The 24,077-nt window shown below is 46.0% G+C and overlaps 1 protein-coding gene across 6 annotated transcripts in view; it reads left to right on the forward strand.

Moving 5' to 3' along the window:
• cdkl5 (cyclin-dependent kinase-like 5) overlaps positions 1-24,077 on the forward strand; it is a 49,780-nt gene that overhangs the window by 22,094 nt on the left and 3,609 nt on the right. For 2 of the 6 annotated variants that reach the window (XM_045207384.1, XM_045207388.1), the window contains exons 3-17: positions 8,716-8,898; positions 9,114-9,234; positions 9,411-9,470; positions 10,040-10,130; positions 11,023-11,212; positions 12,020-12,103; positions 13,244-13,419; positions 15,525-15,774; positions 17,534-17,660; positions 18,582-18,846; positions 21,360-22,056; positions 22,396-22,506; positions 22,830-22,941; positions 23,324-23,456; positions 23,628-23,736. In XM_045207384.1, the coding sequence (XP_045063319.1) occupies positions 8,716-8,898; positions 9,114-9,234; positions 9,411-9,470; positions 10,040-10,130; positions 11,023-11,212; positions 12,020-12,103; positions 13,244-13,419; positions 15,525-15,774; positions 17,534-17,660; positions 18,582-18,846; positions 21,360-22,056; positions 22,396-22,506; positions 22,830-22,941; positions 23,324-23,456; positions 23,628-23,736 (2,709 nt within the window). The remainder of the gene's footprint in view (positions 1-8,715; positions 8,899-9,113; positions 9,235-9,410; positions 9,471-10,039; positions 10,131-11,022; positions 11,213-12,019; positions 12,104-13,243; positions 13,420-15,524; positions 15,775-17,533; positions 17,661-18,581; positions 18,847-21,359; positions 22,057-22,395; positions 22,507-22,829; positions 22,942-23,323; positions 23,457-23,627; positions 23,737-24,077) is intronic. The other 4 variants (XM_045207385.1, XM_045207389.1, XM_045207386.1 and 1 more) reach the window with 3 other exon arrangements.

The raw sequence follows: 24,077 nt of genomic DNA on the forward strand, positions 1-24,077 counted from the left end.
GAGAAAAGGAGAGAGAGAGAGGGAGAAATATAAAGAGAGAGAAAAGGAGAGAGAGAGAGAGAGAGAGAGCGAGAGGGAGAGAGAGAGAGGGAAATAGGAAGAGCGAGAGAGAGATGGAGAGAGAGAATGAACGAGAGAGAGAGGGAAATAGAAAGAGAGAGAGAGAGAGAGAGAGAGAGAGAGAAAGAGAGAGAGGGAGAGAGAGTGATAGAAAGAGAGAGAGAGAGAGAGAGAGAGAGAGAGAGAGAGGGGGAGAGAGAGAGAGATGGAGAGAGAGAATGAACGAGAGAGAGAGGGAAATAGAGAGAGAGAGAGAGAGAGAGAGAGAGAGAGAGAGAGAGAGAGAGAGAGAGAGAGAGAGAGAGAGAGAGAGAGAGAGAGAGAGAGAGAGAGAGAGAGAGAGAGAGAGAGAGAGAGAGAGAGAGAGAGAGAGCAGCAGCAGGGGTGTTAAATGGGTCACCTTGAGAGGAGCACCATCATCAGAGACCAGGATGGATGGATGAGAAAAGAAGGATGGATAACGAAAGAAGGATGGATGAGGAATGGAGGACGGATGAGGAAAGCCTGGCTAGTTCCTCGAAGTCGTGGGGAAAAACCCACTCACTATGGACTTGTCCCAAATGGCACTCTATTCCCTATTTAGTGCACTACTTTTGACCAGCTCCTGTGGCGCTCTAGTCAAAAATAGTGCACTATGTAGTGAATAGAATGTAATTTGGGATGCAACTATTGAGAGGATGCTTATCATCAGAGAGCAGCATGAAAGATGGGATATATTCACAGTACAGGATATCTCCACAGTACAGGATATCTCCACAGTGCAGGATATCTCCACAGTGCAGGATATCTCCACAGTGCAGGATATCTCCACAGTACAGGATATCTCCACAGTGCAGGATATTAGACGAGCTAAACCACTTCTATGCTCGCTTCGAGGCAAGCAACACTGAAGCATGCATGAGAGCACCAGCTGTTCCGGATGACTATGTGATCACGCTCTCCGTAGCCGATGTGAGTAAGACTTTTAAGCAGGTCAACATTCACAAGGCCGCAGGGCCAGACGGATTACCAGGACGTGTACTCCGAGCATGTGCTGACCAACTGGCAAGTGTCTTCACTGACATTTTCAACATGTCCCTGACTGAGTCTGTAATACCAACATGTTTCAAGCAGACCACCATAGTCCCCGTGCCCAAGGACTCTAAGATAACCTGCCTAAATGACTACCGACCCGTAGCACTGACGTCTGTAGCCATGAAGTGCTTTGAAAGGCTGGTCATGGCTCACATCAACAGCATTATCCCAGAAACCCTAGACCCACTCCAATTTGCATACCGCCCCAACAGATCCACAGATGATGCAATCTCTATTGCACTCCACACTGCCCTTTCCCACCTGGACAAGAGGAACACCTACGTGAGAATGCTATTCATTGACTACAGCTCAGCATTCAACACCATAGTGCCCTCTAAGCTCATCACTAAGCTAAGGATCCTGGGACTAAACACCTCCCTCTGCAACTGGATCCTGGACTTCCTGACGGGCCGCCCCCAGGTGGTAAGGGTAGGTAACAACACATCTGCCACACTGATCCTCAACACGGGGGGCCCCTCAGGGGTGCGTGCTCAGTCCTCTCCTGTACTCTCTGTTCACCCATGACTGCATGGCCAGGCACGACTCCAACACCATCATTAAGTTTGCCGACGACACAACAGTGGTAGGCCTGATCACCGACAACGATGAGACAGCCTATAGGGAGGAGGTCAGAGATCTGGCCGTGTGGTGCCAGGACAACAACCTCTCCCTCAACGTGACCAAGACAAAGGAGATGATTGTGGACTACAGGAAAAAAAGAGGACTGAGCATGCCCCCATTCTCATCGACGGGGCTGTAGTGGAACAGGTTGAGAGCTTCAAGTTCCTTGGTGTCCACATCACCAACGAACTATCATGGTCCAAACACACCAAGACAGTCGTGAAGAGGGCACGACAAAGCCTATTCCCCCTCAGGAGACTAAAAAGATTTGGCATGGGTCCTCAGATCCTCAAAAAATTATACAGCTGCACCATCGAGAGCATCCTGACTGGTTGCATCACCGCCTGGTATGGCAACTGCTTGGCCTCCGACCGCAAGGCACTACAGAGGGTAGTGCGTACGGCCCAGTACATCACTGGGGCAAAGCTTCCTGCCATCCAGGACCTCTATACCAGGCGGTGTCAGAGGAAGGCCCTCAAAATTGTCAAAGACTCCAGCCACCCTAGTCATAGACTGTTCTCTCTGCTACCGCACGACAAGCGGTACCGGAGTGCCAAGTCTAGGTCCAAAAGACTTCTCAACAGCTTCTACCCCCAAGCCATAAGACTCCTGAACAGCTAATCATGGCTACCCGGACTATTTGCACTGCCCCCCCACCCCATCCTTTTTACGCTGCTGCTACTCTGTTAAGTATTTATGCATAGTCACTTTAACTCTACCCACATGTACATATTACCTCAACTACCTCAACTAGCCGTTGCCCCCGCACATTGACTCTGCAACAGTACCCCCCTGTATATATAGCCTCCTTACTGTCACTTTATTTTACTTCTGCTCTTTTTTTTTCTCAACACTTTTTTTGTTGTTTTATTTTTACTTTTTTTGTTTAAAATAAATGCACTGTTGGTTAAGGGCTGTAAGTAAGCATTTCAATGTAATGTCTGCACCTGTTGTATTCGGCGCATGTGACCAATAAAATTTGATTTGATTTGATTTGATTGATCTCCACAGTACAGGATATCTCTACAGTGCAGGATATCTCCACAGTGCAGGATATCTCCACAGTGCAGGCTATCTACACAGTGCAGGATATCTCCACAGTGCAGGATATCTCCTCGGAGTTACCCACTCTGTGAATGTGTACTAAAATTGAGTGTACTAGTATTGAGTGTACTAGTATTGAGTGTACTAGTATTTTGAAAGTATTTGTGGTGTTTGATTTACCTTGGAGTTTGCACTTTGGGACTATTCCATTGGTTCCATCCTATAGTGTCGGTTGGTTGGTTGCATGATGTGTTGCTCCTGCCCACTCCCCCCTAGATGTCCAGTAGCGGACATGTTTTTATTTGCCAAGCATTTAAGCTGTTCTCTCGTTTGTAAAACATTGGAACACCCTGGACTGTGCTATTTAGACTTAGGCTGGCTTTTGCTAATTTCCTACTGAGTCGATGAAGGTCGTTTAGGTTAATGACCGATTTCTACAGGAAGAGGAGGTGCAAAACACTGGGCTCATGGTGTGTGTGTGTGTGTGTGTGTGTGTGTGTGTGTGTGTGTGTGTGTGTGTGTGTGTGTGTGCGTGTACTTCCTCTTATTATTGCTTTGTCCTTGATGTTCACACTATGTACTGTAGATTAATGACTAACCAGGGCTAAAGATATCCATGACATTCATTGTGCCAATATCAGAAAGTTAGGCCTACGTGTTTTACTCTTTAAAGCCAACAGCACAAACTGGTATGGTGTGGATATCTCTGGTATGGCTATTTCTGGTATGTATATCTCTGGTGTGGATATCTCTGGTATGGCTATTTCTGGTATGGATATATATGTTATGGCTATCTCTGGTATGGATATCTCTGGTGTGGATATCTCTGATGTGGATATCTCTGGTGTGGATATCTCTGGTATGGCTATTTCTGGTATGGATATCTATGGTATGGCTATCTCTGGTATGGATATCTCTGGTGTGGATATCTCTGGTGTGGATATCTCTGGTGTGGATATCTCTGGTGTGGATATCTCTGCAGACAGGCTGTTGTTTAGAGAAGTGTTGTAATCCCTGCATAGGAGGCACCCTGTTTCCAATGTCTACTTCCAGCTAGCGGCCCTATCAGTGTGGTCTCTGTTGACAGAGAAACCATCTCGGATTCACTGACCCTCTGCCTGCTAACACATGGACACCAGCAGTGGAGAGGTCTGGGGGACCAGAGGGATAGACAATATAGGTAACAGTGAGGGACACAAAGGACACGTCTCAAATGACACCCTATTCCCTATTTAGTGCACTACATTTGACCAGAGCCAGATTGGGTTAACCATATAAGTAGAGCACTATGTAGGGAATAGAGTGTCATTTAGGACGTAAACCAGGGAGAAATTCAACTGTGTGGCTAAAATAGTGAGGAGGACTTAGTCACATTGTCCTTCAATAATCATTCTCTCTCAGAAGACCCAAAGCTACACTGTAACCAGAACCCATTGGGTTACCTTTTAAAATGTTCCATCTTATTAAACGTCATTACATACATTCTATTTGGAAACACTAGCTTACTGTACGATTTTGAAATCCTTTCCCTCTCTGAATGTCTCTCTTGTTAAAAGATTTTGGTAGAGTGATTTGTAGTTATAGATGGATTTGAATTATTAACAGAGTCTATTCACTCTCTTATCTGAGCTCGGTATTTATATTAATTAGCCTATAAAGGCATTGAACATTGACTTGAGAGACTGTGTTATCGTGTTCTGAGATGGGAGTGTTGGCTCAGCTATGGTCTTGGAGTAGTCTGAGTTTTGGGCTTCTCTCTCTCTCTCTCTCTCTCTCTCTCTCTCTCTCTCTCTCTCTCTTTCTCTCTCTCTCTCTCTCTCTCTCTCTCTCTCTCTCTCTCTCTCTCTCTCTCTCTCTCTCTCTCTCTCTCTCTCTCTCCCTCTCTCTCTTGGCATCGAATACTCTGAGTCTTGGGCAGAATCCCACAGAACATATTTAGTGCTTCAGTTTTCAGTTCTCTGCTCAGTGTGGGCAGGATAGGCATTTATTCATCCTTCTCTCACACTCTCTCCTCTCTCTCTCTCTCTCTCTCTCTCTCTCTCTCTCTCTCTCTCTCAATTCAATTCCATTTTCAATTTAAGGGCTTTATTGGCATGGGAAACATATGTTAACATTGCCAAAGCAAGTGAAGTAGATAATAAACAAAAGTGAAATAAACAATAACAATTAACAGTAAACACTCACAAAAGTTCAAAAAGAATAAAGACTTTTCAAATGGCATATTTGCAAATAGTTAAAGTACAAATGGGAAAATAAATAAACATAAATATAGGTTGTATTTACAATGGTGTTTGTTCTACACTGGTTGCTCTTTTCTTGTGGCAACAGGTCACAAATCTTTCTGCCGTGATGGCACACTGTGGTATTTCACTCAATATATATGGGAGTTTATCAAAATTGGTTTTGTTTTCGAATTCTTTGTGGATCTGTGTAATCTGAGGGAAATATGTGTCTCTAATATGGTCATACATTTGGCAGGAGGTTAGGAAGTGCAGCTCAGTTTCCACCTCATTTTGTGGGCAGTTTGCACATAGCCTGTCTTCTCTTGAGAGCCAGGTCTGCCTACGGCGGTCTTTCTCAATAGCAAGGCTGTGCTCACTGAGTCTGTACATAGTCAAAGCTTGCCTTAAGTTTGGGTCAGTCACAGTGGTCAGGTATTCTGCCACTGTGTACTCTCTGTTTAGGGCCAAATAGCATTCTAGTTTGCTCTATTTTATTGTAAAGTAATTATCTTTTTGTTTTCTCATGATTTGGTTGGGTGTAATTGTGTTGCTGTCCTGGGGCTCTGTGGAGTCTGTTTGTGTTTGTGAACAGAGTCCCAGGACCAGCTTGTTTAGGGGGCTCTTCTCCAGGTTAATTTCTCTATAGGTGATGGCTTTGTTATGGAAGGTTTGGGAATCGCTTCCTTTTAGGTGGTTGTAGAATTTAACGACTCTTTCTTGGATTTTGATAATTAGCGGGTATCGGCCTAATTCTGCTCTGCATGCATTATTTGGTGTTTTACGTTGTACACAGAGGATATTTTTGCAGAATTCTGCATGCAGAGTCTCAATTTGGTGTTTGTCCCATTTTGTGAATTCTTGGTTGGTGAGCGGACCCCAGACCTCACAACCATAAAGGGCAATGGGTTATAACTGATTCAATAATTTTTTGCCAGATCCTAATTGGTATGTCGAATTTTATGTTCCTTTTGATGGCATAGAAGGCCCTTCTTGCCTTGTTTCTCAGATCGTTCACAGCTTTGTGTAAGTTATCTGTGGCGCTGATGTTTAGGCCGAGGTATGTATCGTTTTTTGTGTGCTCTAGGGCAACGGTGTCTAGATGGAATTTGTATTCGTGGTCCTGGCAACTGGACCTTTTTTGGAACACCCTTATTTTTGTCTTACTGAGATTTACTGTCAGGGCCCAGGTCTGACAGAATCTGTGCAGAAGATCTAGGTGCGTGGGAAGCACAGATATCAGCAAACAGGAAACATTTGACTAGATAGAGGTGAGGAGGTGCTGCAGACTGTCGCAATGGAAAGGGTTAAGCTGCATCCTGTTAGTTTTTGCCAATTTTAACCAAACAATTTTATAATGTTGTATGTTTTTCCCCCAACACCACTTTCCATCAATTTGTATAGCAGACCCTCATGCCAAATTGAGTCAAAAGCGTTTTTGAAATCAACAAAGCATGAGAAGACTTTGCTTTTGTTTTGGTTTGTTTGTTTGTCAATTAGGGTGTGCCGGGTGAATACGTGGTCTGTCGTATGGTAATTTGGTAAAAAGCCAATTTGACACTTGCTCAGGACATTGTTTTCACTGAGGAAAATTATGTACTCACTCTCTCACTCTCTCTCTCTCTCTCTCTCTCTCTCTCTCTCTCTCTCTCTCTCTCTCTCTCTCTCTCTCTCTCTCTCTCTCTCTCTCTCTCTCCCTCTCTCTTTCTCTCCCTCTCTCCCTCCCTCTCTTGGCATCGAATAGTCTGAGTCTTGGGCATAATCCCACAGAACATATTTAGTGCTTTAGTTCTCTGCTCAGTGTGGGCAGGATAGGCATTTATTCATCCTTCTCTCGCAGTCTCTCTCTCTCTCTCTCTCTCTCTCTCTCTCTCTCTCTCTCTCTCTCTATGTCTCTCTCTGTCTCTGTCTCTCGCTCTCTCTCTCTGTCTATGTCTGTCTGTCTGTCTCTCTCTCTCTGTCTCTCTCTCTCTGCTCTCTCTCTGTCTCTGTCTCTCTCTCTTTCTCTCTCTCAGTCTCTCTCTCTCTTTCTCTCTCTCTCTCCGTCTCTCTCTCTCTCTTTCTTTCTCTCTCTAATGACCTATTTTGCTAGGAACAGATAAGATGTCTCTCCATGGTGCATACTAGTTCATCATGATGTTGAACAGCTCGGTCTTCCAGGAGTTATACTAGATTTAGCAATCAGCAAATAGACAGAGAAACTAACACTACTAATACTAACACTACTACTACTAACACTACTACTACTACTAACACTACTACTACTACTACTACTACTACTACTAACACTACTACTACTACTACTACTAACACTACTACTACTAACACTACTACTACTACTACTACTACTAACACTACTACTACTAACACTACTACTACTAACACTACTACTACTACTACTACTACTAACACTACTACTACTAACACTACTACTACTAACACTACTACTACTACTACTACTACTACTAACACTACTACTACTAACACTACTACTACTACTACTACTACTACTACTACTACTACTAACACTACTACTACTAACACTACTACTACTAACACTACTACTACTAACACTACTACTACTAACACTACTACTACTACTACTACTACTACTACTACTACACTAACACTACTACTACTAACACTACTCAGTACGTTCAACCTGAATAAGTCATTTTAAATTGGAGGAGATTCACTTTAATGGTCCACTTGGCCAGAGATAAGGGATACCTTGTGTCTATTCTCATCAGAGCTGTTCTGACACTCTGGGTTTGATGTAGGGATGGTGTTGCTGATAGACCTCACACAGACACACACACACACACACACACACACACACACACACACACACACACACACACATAGATAGATACAGCAGACCTTGGATCCAGCAGCCCCATGTGAGAATTACCAATGGGGCTTGGAAATTAAGTGATGCACTTCAGGACCTAATTCAAGATGAGTTAATAACACATTTTAGAAAAAGAGAGAGGCAGAGAGAGAGAGACAGAGAGAGAGAGAGAGAGAGAGAGAGAGAGAGAGAGAGAGAGAGAGAGAGAGAGAGAGAGAGAGAGAGAGAGCGAGAGAGAGACTCATTCTACAGTGTGCGGGTATCTATGTATTCCTTTTCTTTAATGTACTTTTAGTACCCAACACCTGGCTAACTTCAGGATATGTGGATGGTCCACTGCTTTTGAAATGATCTGAGGAGGATCCCAGAGGAGAGAGTCTGATGCCCCTGAAAATACATCTATTCAGGTCATTCCTGCTTTTTAGTGGCCTGCTGGTGTGCATGCTCCCTTGATGAGAAATCCTACCTGAAACCTTAAGATTTGCATTAGCCCTGAGAGTTATTGTCTAGGGCTTTAGCTCAGTGGACTAACACTGTCTTGTGGCGCGAAGAAGACCTGGATTCGAACATAGTCAGTCACACTAATTAGGGTTACTGTCACTGGCGCCCCATCATCAGTGGGATCCACAGGAGGTCGGTGACACCTCAATTGGAGAGGACGTGCTCGTGGTAATGGCTGGAGCAGAATCAGTGGAATGGTATCAAATACATCAAACACACGGTTTGATGCCATTCCATTCGCTCCGTCGCAGCCGTTATTATGAGCCGTCCTCCCCTCGGCAGCCTCCACTGGTGGGATCCCTCTGTGTTACGCTCTCTCAAACCCACTGACACGCTGTCTTCCAGGAGACCAATGAGCTGGTGGCCATAAAGAAGTTTAAAGACAGTGAGGAGAATGAACAGGTTAAAGAGACCACGCTGCGGGAGCTGAAGATGCTGCGGACCCTGAAACAGGAGAACATCGTGGAACTCAAAGAGGCTTTCAGGAGGAGAGGGAAACTCTACCTGGTCTTTGAATATGTGGAGAGGGTCAGTGAATACCTAGAGGATTAACCTTTTCAATGATAATGTTTAATAAACCAGAATAGTCTAGTCAGTAAAAGTCTAGTCAATATTGCCATAGTATCTAACTTGTCATTTCGTTTGGCAAAGGGGTTGGATTTGTGGCATATGTTATACAGAGCATTATGGGTAATGTAGTTGTAGCTGTGATTGACAGTAGTACTGTGGATTCTGTGTTCCAGAACATGCTGGAGTTGCTGGAGGAACTGCCTAACGGCGCACCACCTGACAAAGTGAGGAACTACATCTACCAGCTGATCAAAGCCATCCACTGGTGCCATAAGAATGAGATCGTACACAGAGGTGAGGAGCTCTTACCTTTACTGAAAGGAAGTCACCCTTTCCTTTCGTTATGCTAAGATAATGTGTTTAGTCAGAGGCAGGGCCTCCCAGCAGAGATGGTTTGGTCTGACTTTTGGTTTTGCCAAGTACCAGACTGCTGCCGTGTGTGAAAACTGGTCTCCTCTGTTTCTGCTCAGACATCAAGCCTGAAAACCTCCTCATCAGCTCTGAGGATGTTCTCAAACTCTGTGATTTTGGTAAGTAGAATTTCTCATTTCTAGCATAGTTATTAACTCAGTACATTTGATGTATGACGATCTCAATGACGATCTCAGTCTCCCTGGTCAGCAATAGTCAGTGTCTGTCCATGACTTCCTCTGTCTCTCTCTGGCCTGGTTTCCTGTAGGCTTTGAGTCAGTATCTGTCCATGACTTCCTCTGTCTCACTCTGGCCTGGTTTCCTGTAGGCTTTGAGTCAGTATCTGTCCATGACTTCCTCTGTCTCTCTCTGGCCTGGTTTCCTGTAGGCTTTGAGTCAGTATCTGTCCATGACTTCCTCTGTCTCTCTCTGGCCTGGTTTCCTGTAGGCTTTGAGTCAGTATCTGTCCATGACTTCCTCTGTCTCTCTCTGGCCTGGTTTCCTGTAGGCTTTGAGTCAGTATCTGTCCATGACTTCCTCTGTCTCTCTCTGGCCTGGTTTCCTGTAGGCTTTGAGTCAGTATCTGTCCATGACTTCATCTGTCTCTCTCTGGCCTGGTTTCCTGTAGGCTTTGAGTCAGTATCTGTCCATGACTTCCTCTGTCTCTCTCTGGCCTGGTTTCCTGTAGGCTTTGCCCGCAACCTGTCAGAGGGAACTGATGCCAACTACACTGAGTATGTGGCCACTAGGTGGTACCGCTCTCCTGAACTACTGCTGGGGTGAGTCCCATTAAACCTACTGGACGTGTTTGTGGGTGTGTATGAGGCGCTGTGTGTGTGTGTATTGGTGTATGTGTGTGTGTTTGTATTGGTGTGTGCATTGGTTTGTGTGTGTGTTTGTATTGGTGTGTGTGTGTGTGTGTGTGTGTGTGTGTACATTGATAAGTGTCTGTTTGTCTGCATAGCTGTCAGGCCATACATATATCGTTCTCTGAATATTTCAATGTGTCTATGTCTATATGTGTCTGGTCTTGATAAACCCTGGTTTAATATGTATAGTACAGAGACAGTAAGGTTGCTGTGTCCGTTTCATCTGCTAGATAATGGAACATCACGTGGTGGGGCTCCTTCCTCTCCCCCAGCAACTAAATGAACTGCTACATTTATTGACACTTGGTATTTGAATTCCGCCCACGCAAATATTGTCTCTCTTCCTCTCTCTTCCTCACTCTTCCTCACTCTTCCTCACTCTCAGCGGCTCTCTGCTGAAAATGTGTCTTTCAGCCAGGCAGCTTCCTCTCTTCTCCTCTCAGCCAGCCTCTCTCGTTCTCTCTCTCTCTCTCTCTCATTTCTGTCATTGTGTTCATCACCTTCTGCTGAATCAAACATCATCATCTGTCCTTATTATTCTGTATTTACACATCTTCTGGTTCAGTTTTGGAAATGCATCACCTCTCTCTCTCTCTCTCTCTCTCTCTCTCTCTCTCTCTCTCTCTCTCTCTCTCTCTCTCTCTCTCTCTCTCTCTCTCTCTCTCTCTCTCTCTCTCTCTCTCTCTCTCTCTCTCTCTCTCTCTCTCTCTCTCTCTCTCTCTCTCTCTCTCTCTCTCTCTCTCTCTCTCTCTCTCTGTATCTATCTCTCTCCCTCTACCTCCCTCTCCCCCTTCCACCCCAGGGCCCCCTATGGTAAGGCGGTAGACATGTGGTCAGTGGGCTGTATCCTGGGGGAGCTGAGCGATGGTCAGCCTCTGTTCCCAGGGGAGAGTGAGATAGATCAACTCTTTACCATCCAGAAGGTTCTGGGTCCTCTACCTGCTGAACAGATGAAGCTGTTCTACAACAACCCTCGCTTCCATGGACTACGGGTAAGGTCAACTCTGGGGTCGATCTGTTCAGCTGTTCTTTCCTCACCTCACACTCTACCTCCGCTTTCCTCTCTTCTCCCATTTCTTCCTCTCTAGCTCTACCTACCCCACCTCTCCCTCCCTCTCCATTCTCTCTCCTCTCTATCTAGCTCGTCTCTCTCCATCTCCTTCCCTCTCTCTCTCTCCATCTCTCCTCTCTCTCTTTCCCACCTATCTCTCTGTGTGAATCCTGATGGCTAACTTCCCAGTGCGGTCCGTGACTGAGTGAATTGACTCATCATGTTATGCTGGTGTTCAGTCTTACTGTAGGAGAGAGAGAGAGAGAGAGAATTGAATTGAGAGAGAGAGAGAATTGAATTGAGAGAGAGAGGGAGAGAGAGAGAGAGGGAGAGAGAGAGGGAGAGAGAGAGAGAGAGAGGGAGGGAGAGAGAGAGAGAGAGAGGGAGAGAGGGAGAGAGAGAGAGAGAGAGAGAGAGAGAGAGAGAGAGAGAGAGAGAGAGAGAGAGAGAGAGAGAGAGAGAGAGAGAGAGAGAGGCAGACAGACAGACAGACGCATGCATGTCCACCAGCCTCCTGATGCACACACACAGAGATCCATGGGAGTGGTGGTAATCATGTAGCTGCTATAGTGAGAGCTGATGTTAGGCCCGTTGATAGCATGTCTGGCCTCAGACACAACAGTCAGCTAATGCTCCTGTCAACTCCAATCAGACAGATCTGAAAGTGGAGGCCTGGAATCTCAACATAGACACTACACTCTGAAACCTCACAACTGTGTGTGTGTGTGTGTGTGTGTGTTTGTGTCAGCAGTTTCCATCAGTGAATCACCCTACAACCCTGGAGCGGAGGTACCTGGCCATCCTGAGTGGCCTCATGCTGGATCTGATGAAGGTAACACACACAGACACACACACATAAAGACACACAGACACACAGAAACACACTTGATGGGGCACTGAATGTTCCGCCACATTATTGGTATTGCCAGTATTAGCACATTCTGGGTCCTCCAGGCTCAAACTAGACTAGTCCTGCTAATGGGAGGTATTCTGGGTCCTCCAGGCTCAAACTAGACTAGTCCTGCTAATGGGAGGTATTCTGGGTCCTCCAGGCTCAAACTAGACTAGTCCTGCTAATGGAAGATTTCTGGGTCCTCCAGGCTCAAACTAGACTAGCCCTGCTAATGGAAGATATTCTGGGCCCTCCAGGCTCAAACTAAACTAGTCCTGCTAATGGAAGATATTCTGGGTCCTCCAGGCTCAAACTAAACTAGTCCTGCTAGCTAATGTATGTCTATGACTAAAGCTGTGGGTTAGTCAGTACTCTGCTGTTGGCTAGGCCTGCAGTACATCACACTTTCCTCAGGAGATGAATCGTGTGACAAACCCTCCCACCCATCTCTCTGTCTCTGGATCGACATCGTGAAAAGCCACAACAATCTTGTTATTCTTATCATGGGCTGAGTCTCTGGCATTTCAATACAGCACGTGATAATGAATTAACAAATGTAACCGACAAATGTAGAGCTCTGCTTTAAGAATGCTGTAGCTCAGTTGGTAATGCATGGTGCTTGCAACGCCAGGGTTGTGGGTTCGATTCCCACAGGGGACCAGTACAAAAAAAGTATAAAAATGTATGAACTCACTACTGTAAGTGGCTCTGGATAAGAGTGTCTGCTAAATTACTCAAATATAAAAAAATATATATATGTAATGAAAAAACAGTATTGTATATACAAAACAATAAACTTTGTCATGTCTACTCTGGCGCTCGTTGTCACCATTACGCACACCTGCCACCATGGGACTCCATCACGTCATTGATTTCCTCCCCTATATCTGTCATTCCCCAGTCAGCATTGATGTTGTTATGGTTCTCATGTCCAGATGCTGTTCTTGTTTTGTTTCATGTTTATTTATTAAATCCACACCCTGTGCCTGCTTCTCGTCTCCCAGCGTCTGTCGTTACAAACTTGAATGATAGTTTAATGATAATAAATAAACTTCTGTGGTCTGTCTCCTCCCTCACTAGAACCTGTTGTTGCTGGTCCCTTCTGACCGCTACCTGACAGAACACAGTCTGAACCACCCAGCCTTCCAGCCCCTCCGCCTCCTGGAGCAGCCCGCCCCAGCACCACCCTCCCCTAACCCCCCACGCTCCTCCAAGAGGAAGCCCCACAGCCACATGGAGAACACCGTGCCCACCAGGTCAGCACTGTAGGGTGTTGTTGGTGTTGATGTTGTTGTTGTTCAGAACACCGTGCCCACCAGGTCAGCACTGTAGGGTGTTGTTGGTGTTGATGTTGTTGTTGTTCAGAACACCGTGCCCACCAGGTCAGCACTGTAGGGTGTTGTTGGTGTTGATGTTGTTGTTGTTCAGAACACACTGCCCACCAGGTCAGCACTGCACTGGACACTACAAGGGGTCTGGTTAAGTTCTGGATACTGCATGGGGTCACATCTGGCTTGTTGTTCTAGCACAGATAAAACAAGCTACTTAGATTTATGGATTACCTATACAGTGCTTTGCAAAGGTATTCATCCCCCTTGGCGTTTTTCCTATTTTGTTGCATTACAACCTGTAATTTAAATGGATTTTTATTTGGATTTCATGTAATGGACATACACAAAATAGTCCAAATTGGTGAAGTGAAATAAAAAAATTACTTGTTTCAAAAAATTCTAAAAAATTAATAACGGAAAAGTGGTGTGTGCATATGTATTCACCCCCTTTGCTATGAAGCCCCTAAATAAGATCTGGTGCAACCAATTACCTTCAGAAGTCACATAATTAGTTAAATAAAGTCCACCTGTGTGCAGTCTAAGTGTCACATGATCTCAGTATATATACACCTGTTCTGAAAGGCCCCAGAGTCTGCAACACCACCAAGCAAGCGGCACCATGAAGACCAAGGAGCTCTCCAAACAGGTCAGGGACAAAGTTGTGGAGAAGTACAGATCAGGGTTGGGTTATAAAAAAATATCCGAAACTTTGAACATCCCACGGAGCACCATTAAATCCATTATTAAAAAATTGAAAGAATATGGCACCACAACAAACCTGCCAAGAGAGGGCCACCAAAACTCACGGACCAGGCAAGGAGGGCATTAATCAGAGAGGCAACAAAGAGACCAAAGATAACCCTGAAGGAGCTGCAAAGCTCCACCTCGGAGATTGGAGTATCTGTCCATAGGACCACTTTAAGCCGTACACTCCACAGAGCTGGGCTTTACGGAAGAGTGGGCAGAAATAGGCCATTGCTTAAAGAATAAAATAAGCAAACACGTTTGGTGTTCGCCAAAAGGCATGTGGGAGACTCCCCAAACATATGGAAGAAGGTACTCTGGTCAGATGAGACAAAAATTGAGCTTTTTGGCCATCAAGGAAAACGCTATGTCTGGTGCAAACCCAACACCTTTCATCACCCCGAGAATCCCATCCCCACAGTGAAGCATGGTGGTGGCAGCATCATGCTGAGGGGATGTTATTCATCGGCAGGGACTGGGAAACTGGTCAGAATTGAAGGAATGATGGATGGTGCTAAATACAGGGAAATTCTTGAGGGAAACCTGTTTCAGTCTTTCAGACATTTGAGACTGGGACGGAGGTTCACTTTCCAGCAGGACAATGACCCTAAGCATACTGCTAAAGCAACACTCGAGTGGTTTAAGGGGAAACATTTAAATGTCTTGGAATGGCCTAGTCAAAGCCCAGACCTCAATCCAATTGAGAATCTGTGGTATGACTTAAAGATTGCTGTACACCAGCGTAACCCATCCAACTTGAAGGAGCTGGAGCAGTTTTGCCTTGAAGAATGGGTAACAATCCCAGTGGCTAGATGTGCCAAGCTTATAGAGACCCCAAGAGACTTGCAGCTATAATTGCTGCAAAAGGTGGCTCTACAAAGTAGTTACTTTGGGGGGGGTGAATAGTTATGCACGCTCAAGTTTTCAGTTTTTTGTCTTATTTCTTGTTTGTTTCAGAAGAAAAAATATTTTGCATCTTCAAAGTGGTAGGCATGTTGTGTAAATCAAATGATACAAACCTCCAAAAAATCCATTTTAATTCCAGGCTGTAAGGCAACAAAATAGGAAACATTCCAAGGGGGGTGAATACTTTCACAAACCACTGTACATGTACCTTATCTCTCAATCTCAATATCTCTCGATCTTATACCCCTCTCTCTCCTTCTCCCCCCCTTCTCCCCCCCTCTCCTTCTCTCCCCCCCCTTCTCCCCCCTCTCCTTCTCTCCCCCTCTCCCCCCTCCTTCTCTCCCCCCCTTCTCCCCCCGCTCCTTCTCCCCCCATCCCAGAAGCCACGGCAGTAAGAGCTCAGGTCACCGTCACTCTAACAGTAAGGAATGTTCCAGCCTGCCTCGCCATGGCGACCTTCTCCTAGGCAACGACAGCTTCCTGAACGGCAACAAGCCTGTGTCGTCCAGCCTGAGCCCCACCCTCCACCCCAAGGCCTACATGACCCAGACCCTCAACCGCTCCGTCTCCTATAGTAAGGACTTGGTCAACAACAACATGCCACACCTGCTCAGCCCCAAGGACACCAAGGTAAACAGCATCAGGACCCCGACTTTCATTGACTTATTCAAACAAACTTGTTTACATCAATTGTATTCATTTAGTTTTTCTCTAACTGTCTATGTCCTGACCTGTGTTTATTCTTGACATGTGCAGTCGTGGTCAAAAGTTTTGAGAATGACACAAGTATTGGTCTTCACAAAGTTCGCTGCTTCAGTGTTATGAGATATTTTTGTCAGATGTTACTATGGTATACTGAAGTATAATTACAAGTGTCAAAGGCTTTTATTAACAATTACATTAAGTTTATGCAAAGAGTCAATATTTGCAGTGTTGACCCTTCTTTTTCAAGACCACTGCAATCCGGCCTGGCATGCTGTCAATTAACTTCTGGGCCACATCCTGACTGATGGCAGCCCATTCTTGCATAATCAATGCTTGGAGTTTGTCAGAATTTGTGTGGTTTTGTTTGTCCACCCGCCTCTTGAGGATCGACCACAAGTTCTCAATGGGATTAAGGTCTGGGGAGTTTTCTGGCCATGGACCCAAAATGTCGATGTTCTGTTCCCCGAGCCACTTAGTTATCACTTTTGCCTTATGGCAAGGTGCTCCATCATGCTGGAAAAGGCATTGGTCGTCACCAAACTGTTCTTGGATGGTTGGGAGAAGTTGCTCTTGGAGGATGTGTTGGTACCATTCTTTATTCATGGCTGTGTTCTTAGGCAAAATTGTGAGTGAGCCCACTCCTTGGCTGAGAAGCAACCTGGTCTCAGGATGCTTTACTGTTGGCATGACACAGGACTGATGGTAGCGCTCACCTTGTCTTCTCCGGACAAGGTGTTTTCCGGATGCCCCAAGCAATCGGAAAGGGGATTCATCAGAGAAAATGACTTTATCCCAGTCCTCAGCAGTCCAATCCCTGTACCTTTTGAAGAATATCAGTCTGTCCCTGATGTTTTTCCTGGAGAGAAGTGGCTTCTTTGCTGCCCTTCTTGACACCAGGCCATCCTCCAAAAGTCTTCGCCTCACTGTGTGTGCAGATGCACTCACACCTGCCTGCTGCCATTCCTGAGCAAGCTCTGCACTGGTGGTGCCCCGATCCCGCAGCTGAATCAACTTTAGGAGACGGTCCTGGCGCTTGCTGGACTTTCTTAGGCGCCCTGATGCCTTCTTCACAACAATTGAACCTCTCTCCTTGAAGTTCTTGATGATCCGATAAATGTTTGATTTAGGTGCAATCTTACTAGCAGCAATATCCTTGCCTGTGAAGACCTTTTTGTGCAAAGCAATGATGACGGCACGTGTTTCCTTGCAGGTAACCATGGTTAACAGAGGAAGAACAATGATTTCAAGCACCACAATGATTTCAAGCTTCCAGTCTGTTATTCTAACTCAATCAGCATGACAGAGTGATCTACAGCCTTGTCCTCGTCAACACTCTCACCTGTGTTAACGAGAGAATCACTGACATGATGGCAGCTGGTCCTTTTGTGGCAGGGCTGAAATGCAGTGGAAATGTTTTTGGGGGATTAAGTTCATTTTCATGGCAAAGAGGGACTTTGCAATTAATTGCAATTTATCTGATCACTCTTCATGACATTCTGGAGTATATGCAAATTGCCATAATCAAAACCGAGGCAGCAGACTTTGTGAAAATTAGTATTTGTGTCATTCTCAAAACTTTTGACCACGACTGTATGTTCATATTAATGCACAAGGCTGCAGACACCATGGGGACAATAAAGTCATTAATTATCTTGTCTTATTTTATCTTCTCTTTATTTTAAAGGGCACGACACAGTTTGACTTCAACCTGGTTGGTGTTGGGCCCCCAGGGGCCAAGGCTCCTGACCAGCAGGGCCCTGGAGCTATGTATGTGAAGTCCACCTCCCGTTCTCAGCAGCAGCAACAGCAAGGTCAGGGGTCATCCTACTGAAACATTCACATAAGATGAATACATACCAGTTCCTTAATACTTAAAATGAAAACTGCTATAGACTAGAATCCTGTCCAGGGGGTATACTTGAACAGCTGCCATACTATACAGAAACAGGAGAGAGGCTCCTGCCCTATGGGCCGTTCTGGTTCACTCTACAGAAACAGGAGAGAGGCACCTGCCCTATGGGCCGTTCTGGTTCACGCTACAGAAATAGGATATATACGCTCCTGCCCTATGGGCCGTTCTGGTTCACTCTACAGAAACAGGAGAGAGGCTCCTGCCCTATGGGCCGTTCTGGTTCAGTCTACAGAAACAGGAGAGAGGCTCCTGCCCTATGGGCCGTTCTGGTCCACTCTACAGAAACAGGAGAGAGGCACCTGCCCTATGGGCCGTTCTGGTTCACTATACAGAAACAGGAGAGAGGCTCCTGCCCTATGGGCCGTTCTGGTTCACTCTACAGAAACAGGAGAGAGGCACCTGCCCTATGGGCCGTTCTGGTTCACTCTACAGAAACAGGAGAGAGGCTCCTGCCCTATGGGCCGTTCTGGTTCACTCTACAGAAACAGGAGAGAGGCTCCTGCCCTATGGGCCGTTTTTGGTTCAGTCTACAGAAACAGGAGAGAGGCTCCTGCCCTATGGGCCGTTCTGGTTCACTACAGAAACAGGAGAGAGGCACCTGCCCTATGGGCCGTTCTGGTTCACTATACAGAAACAGGAGAGAGGCTCCTGCCCTATGGGCCGTTCTGGCTCAGGCAAGACTACTTACTTATATATAAAAAGAACTGGCAATACAAAAGTAAAGCACACCCTTGATGAAAATGTATTGAAATTACACTGCAACACAATACTAATACAATAAATGCATTGCAACCCATTTTTTACATTTGAACATTTCCAGTAGGGCAGGGACGACACTCTTCCTTTCTGGAGGGCAAGACCAATACCATGGAGAAACAACATGGCCGCCACGGTGGACACAACATAGACTCCACCCACAGCTCCTCCAAGAGTTCCAGCTCCTACCTGAGCCTGTCCAAGAGCCACAGCGCCCTGAGCAACAACGCCAAGTCTGTGGGTGGTAATCCTGGTGATGGGGTGAGGGGCATGCACTCTGACGACCCTACGGCAACCGCTGGAATCTCTGCCCGCTTCTTCCCTGCCAGGTAACATAGAGAGAGAACTGTCAGGGAATGGTTAACCTATATATATATAGAGAGAGAGCTGTCAGGGAAGGGTTAACCTAGAGAGAGAGAGAGCTGTAAGGGAAGGGTTAACCTATATATATAGAGAGAGAGCTGTAAGGGAAGGGTTAACCTATATATATATAGAGAGAGAGCTGTCAGGGAAGGGTTAACCTATATATATATATAGAGAGAGAGCTGTCAGGGAAGGGTTAACCTAGAGAGAGAGAGCTGTCAGGGAATGGTTAATCTATAGAGAGAGAGCTGTCAGGAAATGGTTAACCTAGAAAGAGAGAGCTGTCAGGAAATGGTTAACCTAGAGAGAGAGAGAGCTGTAAGGGAAGGGTTAACCTATATATATATAGAGAGAGAGCTGTCAGGGATGGGTTAACATATATTTATATATATAGAGAGAGAGCTGTCAGGGAAGGGTTAACCTAGAGAGAGAGAGCTGTCAGGGAATGGTTAACCTAGAGAGAGCGTAAGAGCTGTCAGGGAATGGTTAACCTAGAGAGAGCGAGAGAGCTGTCAGGGAATGGTTAACAGAGAGAGAGAGAGAGAGAGAGAGAGAGAGAGAGAGAGAGAGAGAGAGAGAGAGAGAGAGAGAGAGAGAGAGAGAGAGAGAGAGAGCTGTCAGGGAATGGTTAATGAATGTAGCTTAGTCTCCAACATTCAAGGGCATGCTAACTTATTGATCTTGTGTAGTCTTGGTGATGGTGTGTATTTGGAAATGTCTCCTGAGGCCAGGTGAACATTGTATTCTCGTTGAGAATTTGAGGTTTATGTAGGTCCGACGGCTAGTAAATACAGTTGAAGTCGGAAGTTTACATACACCTTCGCCAAATACATTTAAACTCAGTTTTTCACAATTCCTGACATTTAATCCTAGAAAAAAATTCCCTGTCTTAGGTCAGTTAGGATCACCACTTTATTTTAAGAATGTGAAATGTCAGAATAATAGTAGAGAGAATTATTTATTTAAGCTTTTATTTCTTTCATCACATTCCCAGTGGGTCAGACGTTTACATACACTCAATTAGTATTTGGTAGCATTGCCTTTAAATTGTTTCACTTGGGTCAAACGTTTCGGTTAGCCTTCCACAAGCTTCCCACAATAAGTTGGGTGAATTTTGGCCCATTCCTCCTGACAGAGCTGGTGTAACTGAGTCAGGTTTGTAGGCCTCCTTGCTCGCACACGCTTTCTCAGTTCTGCCCACAAATGTTCTATAGGATAGGTCAGGGCTTTGTGATGGCCACTCCAATACCTTGACTTTGTTGTCCTTAAGGCATTTTGCCACAACTTTGGAAGTATGCTTGGGGTCATTGTCCTTTTGGAAGACCCATTTGCGACCAAGCTTTAACTTCCTGACTGATGTCTTCAGATGTTGCTTCGATATATCCACATAATTTTCCTTCCTCATGATGCCATCTATTTTGTGAAGTGCACCAGTCCCTCCTGCAGCAAAGCACCCCCACAGCATGATGCTGACACCCCCATGCTTCACGGTTGGGATGGTGTTCTTCGGCTTGCAAGTTACCCCCTTTTTCCTCCAAACATAACGATGGTCATTATGGCCAAACAGTTCTATTTTTGTTTCATCAGACCAGAGGACATTTCTCCAAAAAGTACGATCTTTGTCCCCATGTGCAGTTGCAAATCGTAGTCTGGCTTTTTTAAGGCAGTTTTGGAGCAGTGGCTTCTTACTTGCTGAGCGGCCTTTCAGGTTATGTCGATATAGGACTCGTTTTACTGTGGATATAGATACTTTTGTACCTGTTTCCTCCAGCATCTTCACAAGGTCCTTTGCTGTTGTTCTGGGATTGATTTGCACTTTTCGCACCAAAGTACGTTCATCTCTAGGAGACAGAACGCGTCTCCTTCCTGAGCGGTATGACGGCTGCGTGGTCCCATGGTGTTTATACTTGTGTACTATTGTTTGTACAGATGAACGCGGTACCTTCAGGCGTTTGGAAATTGCTCCCAAGAATGAACCAGACTTGTGGAGGTCTACAATTTTTTTTCTGAGGTCTTGGCTGATTTATTTTGATTTTCCCATGATGTCAAGCAAAGAGGCACTGAGTTTGAAGGTAGGCCTTGAAATACATCCACAGGTACACCTCCAATAGGCTAATTGACATAATTTGAGTCAATCAGAAGCTTCTAAAGCCATGACATAATTTTCTGGAATTTTCCAAGCTGTTTAAAGGCACAGTCAACTTAGTGTATGTAAACTTCTGACCCACTGGAATTGTGATACAGTGAATTATAAGTTAAATAATCTGTCTGTAAACAATTGTTGGAAAAATTACTTGTGTCATGCACAAAGTAGATGTCCTAACCGACTTGCCTAAACTATAGTTTGTTAACAAGAAATGTTTGGAGTGGTTGAAAAAATAGTTTTAATGACTCCAACCTAAGTCTATGCAAACTTCCGACTTCAACTGTATGTGTGTTGTTGTACTCATGGTTGAGCTAACTCTATATGTTATTTCAGCTGCCTGGACCTGAACCTCAACGCCCCCCCTGGAAGTCCCCAGGCCCCCCGCCACAGCGAACGCCACTCTTCTGGCCACGCCCCCCCTGGAAGTCCCCAGGCCCCCCGCCACAGCGAACGCCACTCTTCTGGCCACGCCCCCCCTGGAAGTCCCCAGGCCCCCCGCCACAGCGAACGGCACTCTTCTGGCCACACCTCCAGCCACACCGGCCACTCCTCCGGCCACAGCCCCTCGTCCCGCGGCAACAACCCCCGCCTGGAGAGCTCCACCCTGGACTCATCCTGCCGACGCACTTCCTCCTCCAGACACAAAGCTCCAGAGGAGGCCAAGGCCCCGGGCCCGGAGCTTCTTGACCCAGGAGGAGAAGGGGACGGTGGGGGGAACCATGGAGCTCACACCCTGGCCTCCCCCCATGAGTCATACCCCTACGGCCTGGGCTACACCAGTCCTTTCTCTTCCCAGCAAAGGCCCCACCGCCACTCCATGTACGTGAGGAGGAGTGAGCGCCACAGGCCCCACGGAGGTGGGGTTGGAGGGGGTAGTGAGGGGGGCTTAGTGGTGGGGCAGGGGTTGCCCACCAGGGCTAGCAGTCTGCAGATGCTCTCCCCCCAGCTTCAGCACCGCACCCTCACCAGACACTCCGTAGGACACTCTGTGGGATCGTCCAGAGAGGATTGCACTGACGACATGGTCAGGGTCAGTGGCAATAATTGACTGACAGCAGTCATTGTGTGTGTGTGTGCGTGCGTGTATGTGTGTGTGTGTGTGTGTGTGTGTGTGTGTGTGTGTGTGTGTGTGCGTGCGTGCGTGTGTGAGTGAGTGTCTGTGTATCTCTCTTTGAGGCAGAATCGTAGCTACCTGGCCTAACTCTCATTATTGCTAATGTACTGTCTCTCTCCTGATCTCTCTCTCACACACACACACACTGCTGCTTCATACTGTCTGCCTCACATGCTATATATGTCTGTCTGTGTCTGTCTGTCTATCTGTATCTGTCTGTCTGTCTGTCTATCTGTCTGTCCATCTGGTCTACAGAGTGAGCCGTCTTCTAAAGAGGTGGTGACCTCTCACCCCCGACCCCAGATTAAAGACTCCACGCGGGACAACCCGGCCTCCTTTCACTCACAACGCCCTGCTAAGAACGAGGTCCATAGCTTTTTCTGTTGTTCAGCACAGGCTGATTTCACCGCTTACCGCCTGGCTGCTGAATGCTTCTATCAGTGTTTTATCTGCACTGTGTCTATCACTGAGAGCTGCTAAACGTGGCATCACTGAACTGAATGGGTTTAATGGGAAATAAACTATGATAAAAATGTAGGAGTGAGATATCATCTTTGGGAAAGTAACGAGGGAAGACATTGTGTGAAAAGAGCTCATGTTAGATCTTGCTACAGAAACATGATAATTGGATCAATAAGCATGGCTCAACATAGTATTTCCAACTGTGCTGTGTTTGTGGTGTACTGTAGGTACCAGTGGGTATGTACCATGAGCCCCACCCAGAGGATCCAGTCTCCTCCAAGGAGAACCGGATGATCTTCAGTGACTCCATGCCCAGACGGGTAGGAAGCTTCTACAGAGGTACGTAGAGAGAGAGAGAGAGAGAGAGAGAGACAGAGAGAGAGAAAGAGAGAGAGAGAGAGAAACACTGTATATATACATAATATGACATTTGAAATGTCTTTATTCTTTTGAAACTTCTGAGTGTAATGTTTACTGTTAATATTTATTGTTTATTTCACTTTTGTTTACTATCTACTTCACTTGCTTTGGAAACATACGTTAACCATGCCAATAAAGCCCTTCAATTGAATTGAGAGAGAGAGAGAGAGAGAGAGAGAGAGAGAGAGAGAGAGAGAGAGAGAGAGAGAGAGAGAGAGAGAGAGAGAGAGAGAGAGAGAGAGAGAGAGAGAGAGAGAGAGAGCTCCTTCTCTGAAAGTTTCTTCTTCTCTTTGTGTTCCAGTGCCCTCTCCCAGGCCAGACAACTCCTCATCCTTCCATGATGGTGGAGCTCAGAGGGAGAGCAGAGGACCGACGGGGCCAGGGGACCCAGGTGTCATGAACAACCACTCCAAACGCCAGACTGCCTTTGACTGGTGAGCTGTAAATCATTGGATCTGATCTACAACGAATGAATGAACAAACGAAAGAACCAACGAATGAATGACATTGACTCTGGGTGAGCGTGGGATGAGCAAACTCCCTGAGGTAATGTCTAGGCTTTAGCTCAGCGAGCTAACACAGTCTTGGTGTCCTGGCCTCTTCAGGAGTACTGCAGAGGCAATGGTGATGAACCAACCAGAGCCGGCGAAAGAGAAGGAGAAACAGGGTTTCTTCAGATCAATGAAGAAGAAGAAGAAGAAACCAACCAATATGGTAGGGTTCCCTCTCAGTCACACATTCATCTGATTATTCCACAGTGCAGGTTTACAGCTTTACATGTTGGGTTGGATTGAATTACAACATTAGACATTTACATACTCTACGTTTACCTGTCTGTCATCATTTGAGTTATAATGAGTGAACACCTGAGTAAAGGGAAAGAGAGAGAGAGAGAGAGAGAGGGAGAGAGAGAGAGAGAGAGAGAGAGAGAGAGAGAGAGAGAGAGAGAGAGAGAGAGAGAGAGAGAGAGAGAGAGAGAGAGAGAGAGAGAGAGGGAGAGAGGGAGAGAGGGAGAGAGGGAGAGAGAGAGAGAGAGAGAGAGAGAGAGAGAGAGA

This window comes from Coregonus clupeaformis, chromosome 24, assembly GCF_020615455.1.
Source record: "Coregonus clupeaformis isolate EN_2021a chromosome 24, ASM2061545v1, whole genome shotgun sequence".
In the NCBI taxonomy this organism is placed as follows: domain Eukaryota; kingdom Metazoa; phylum Chordata; class Actinopteri; order Salmoniformes; family Salmonidae; genus Coregonus; species Coregonus clupeaformis.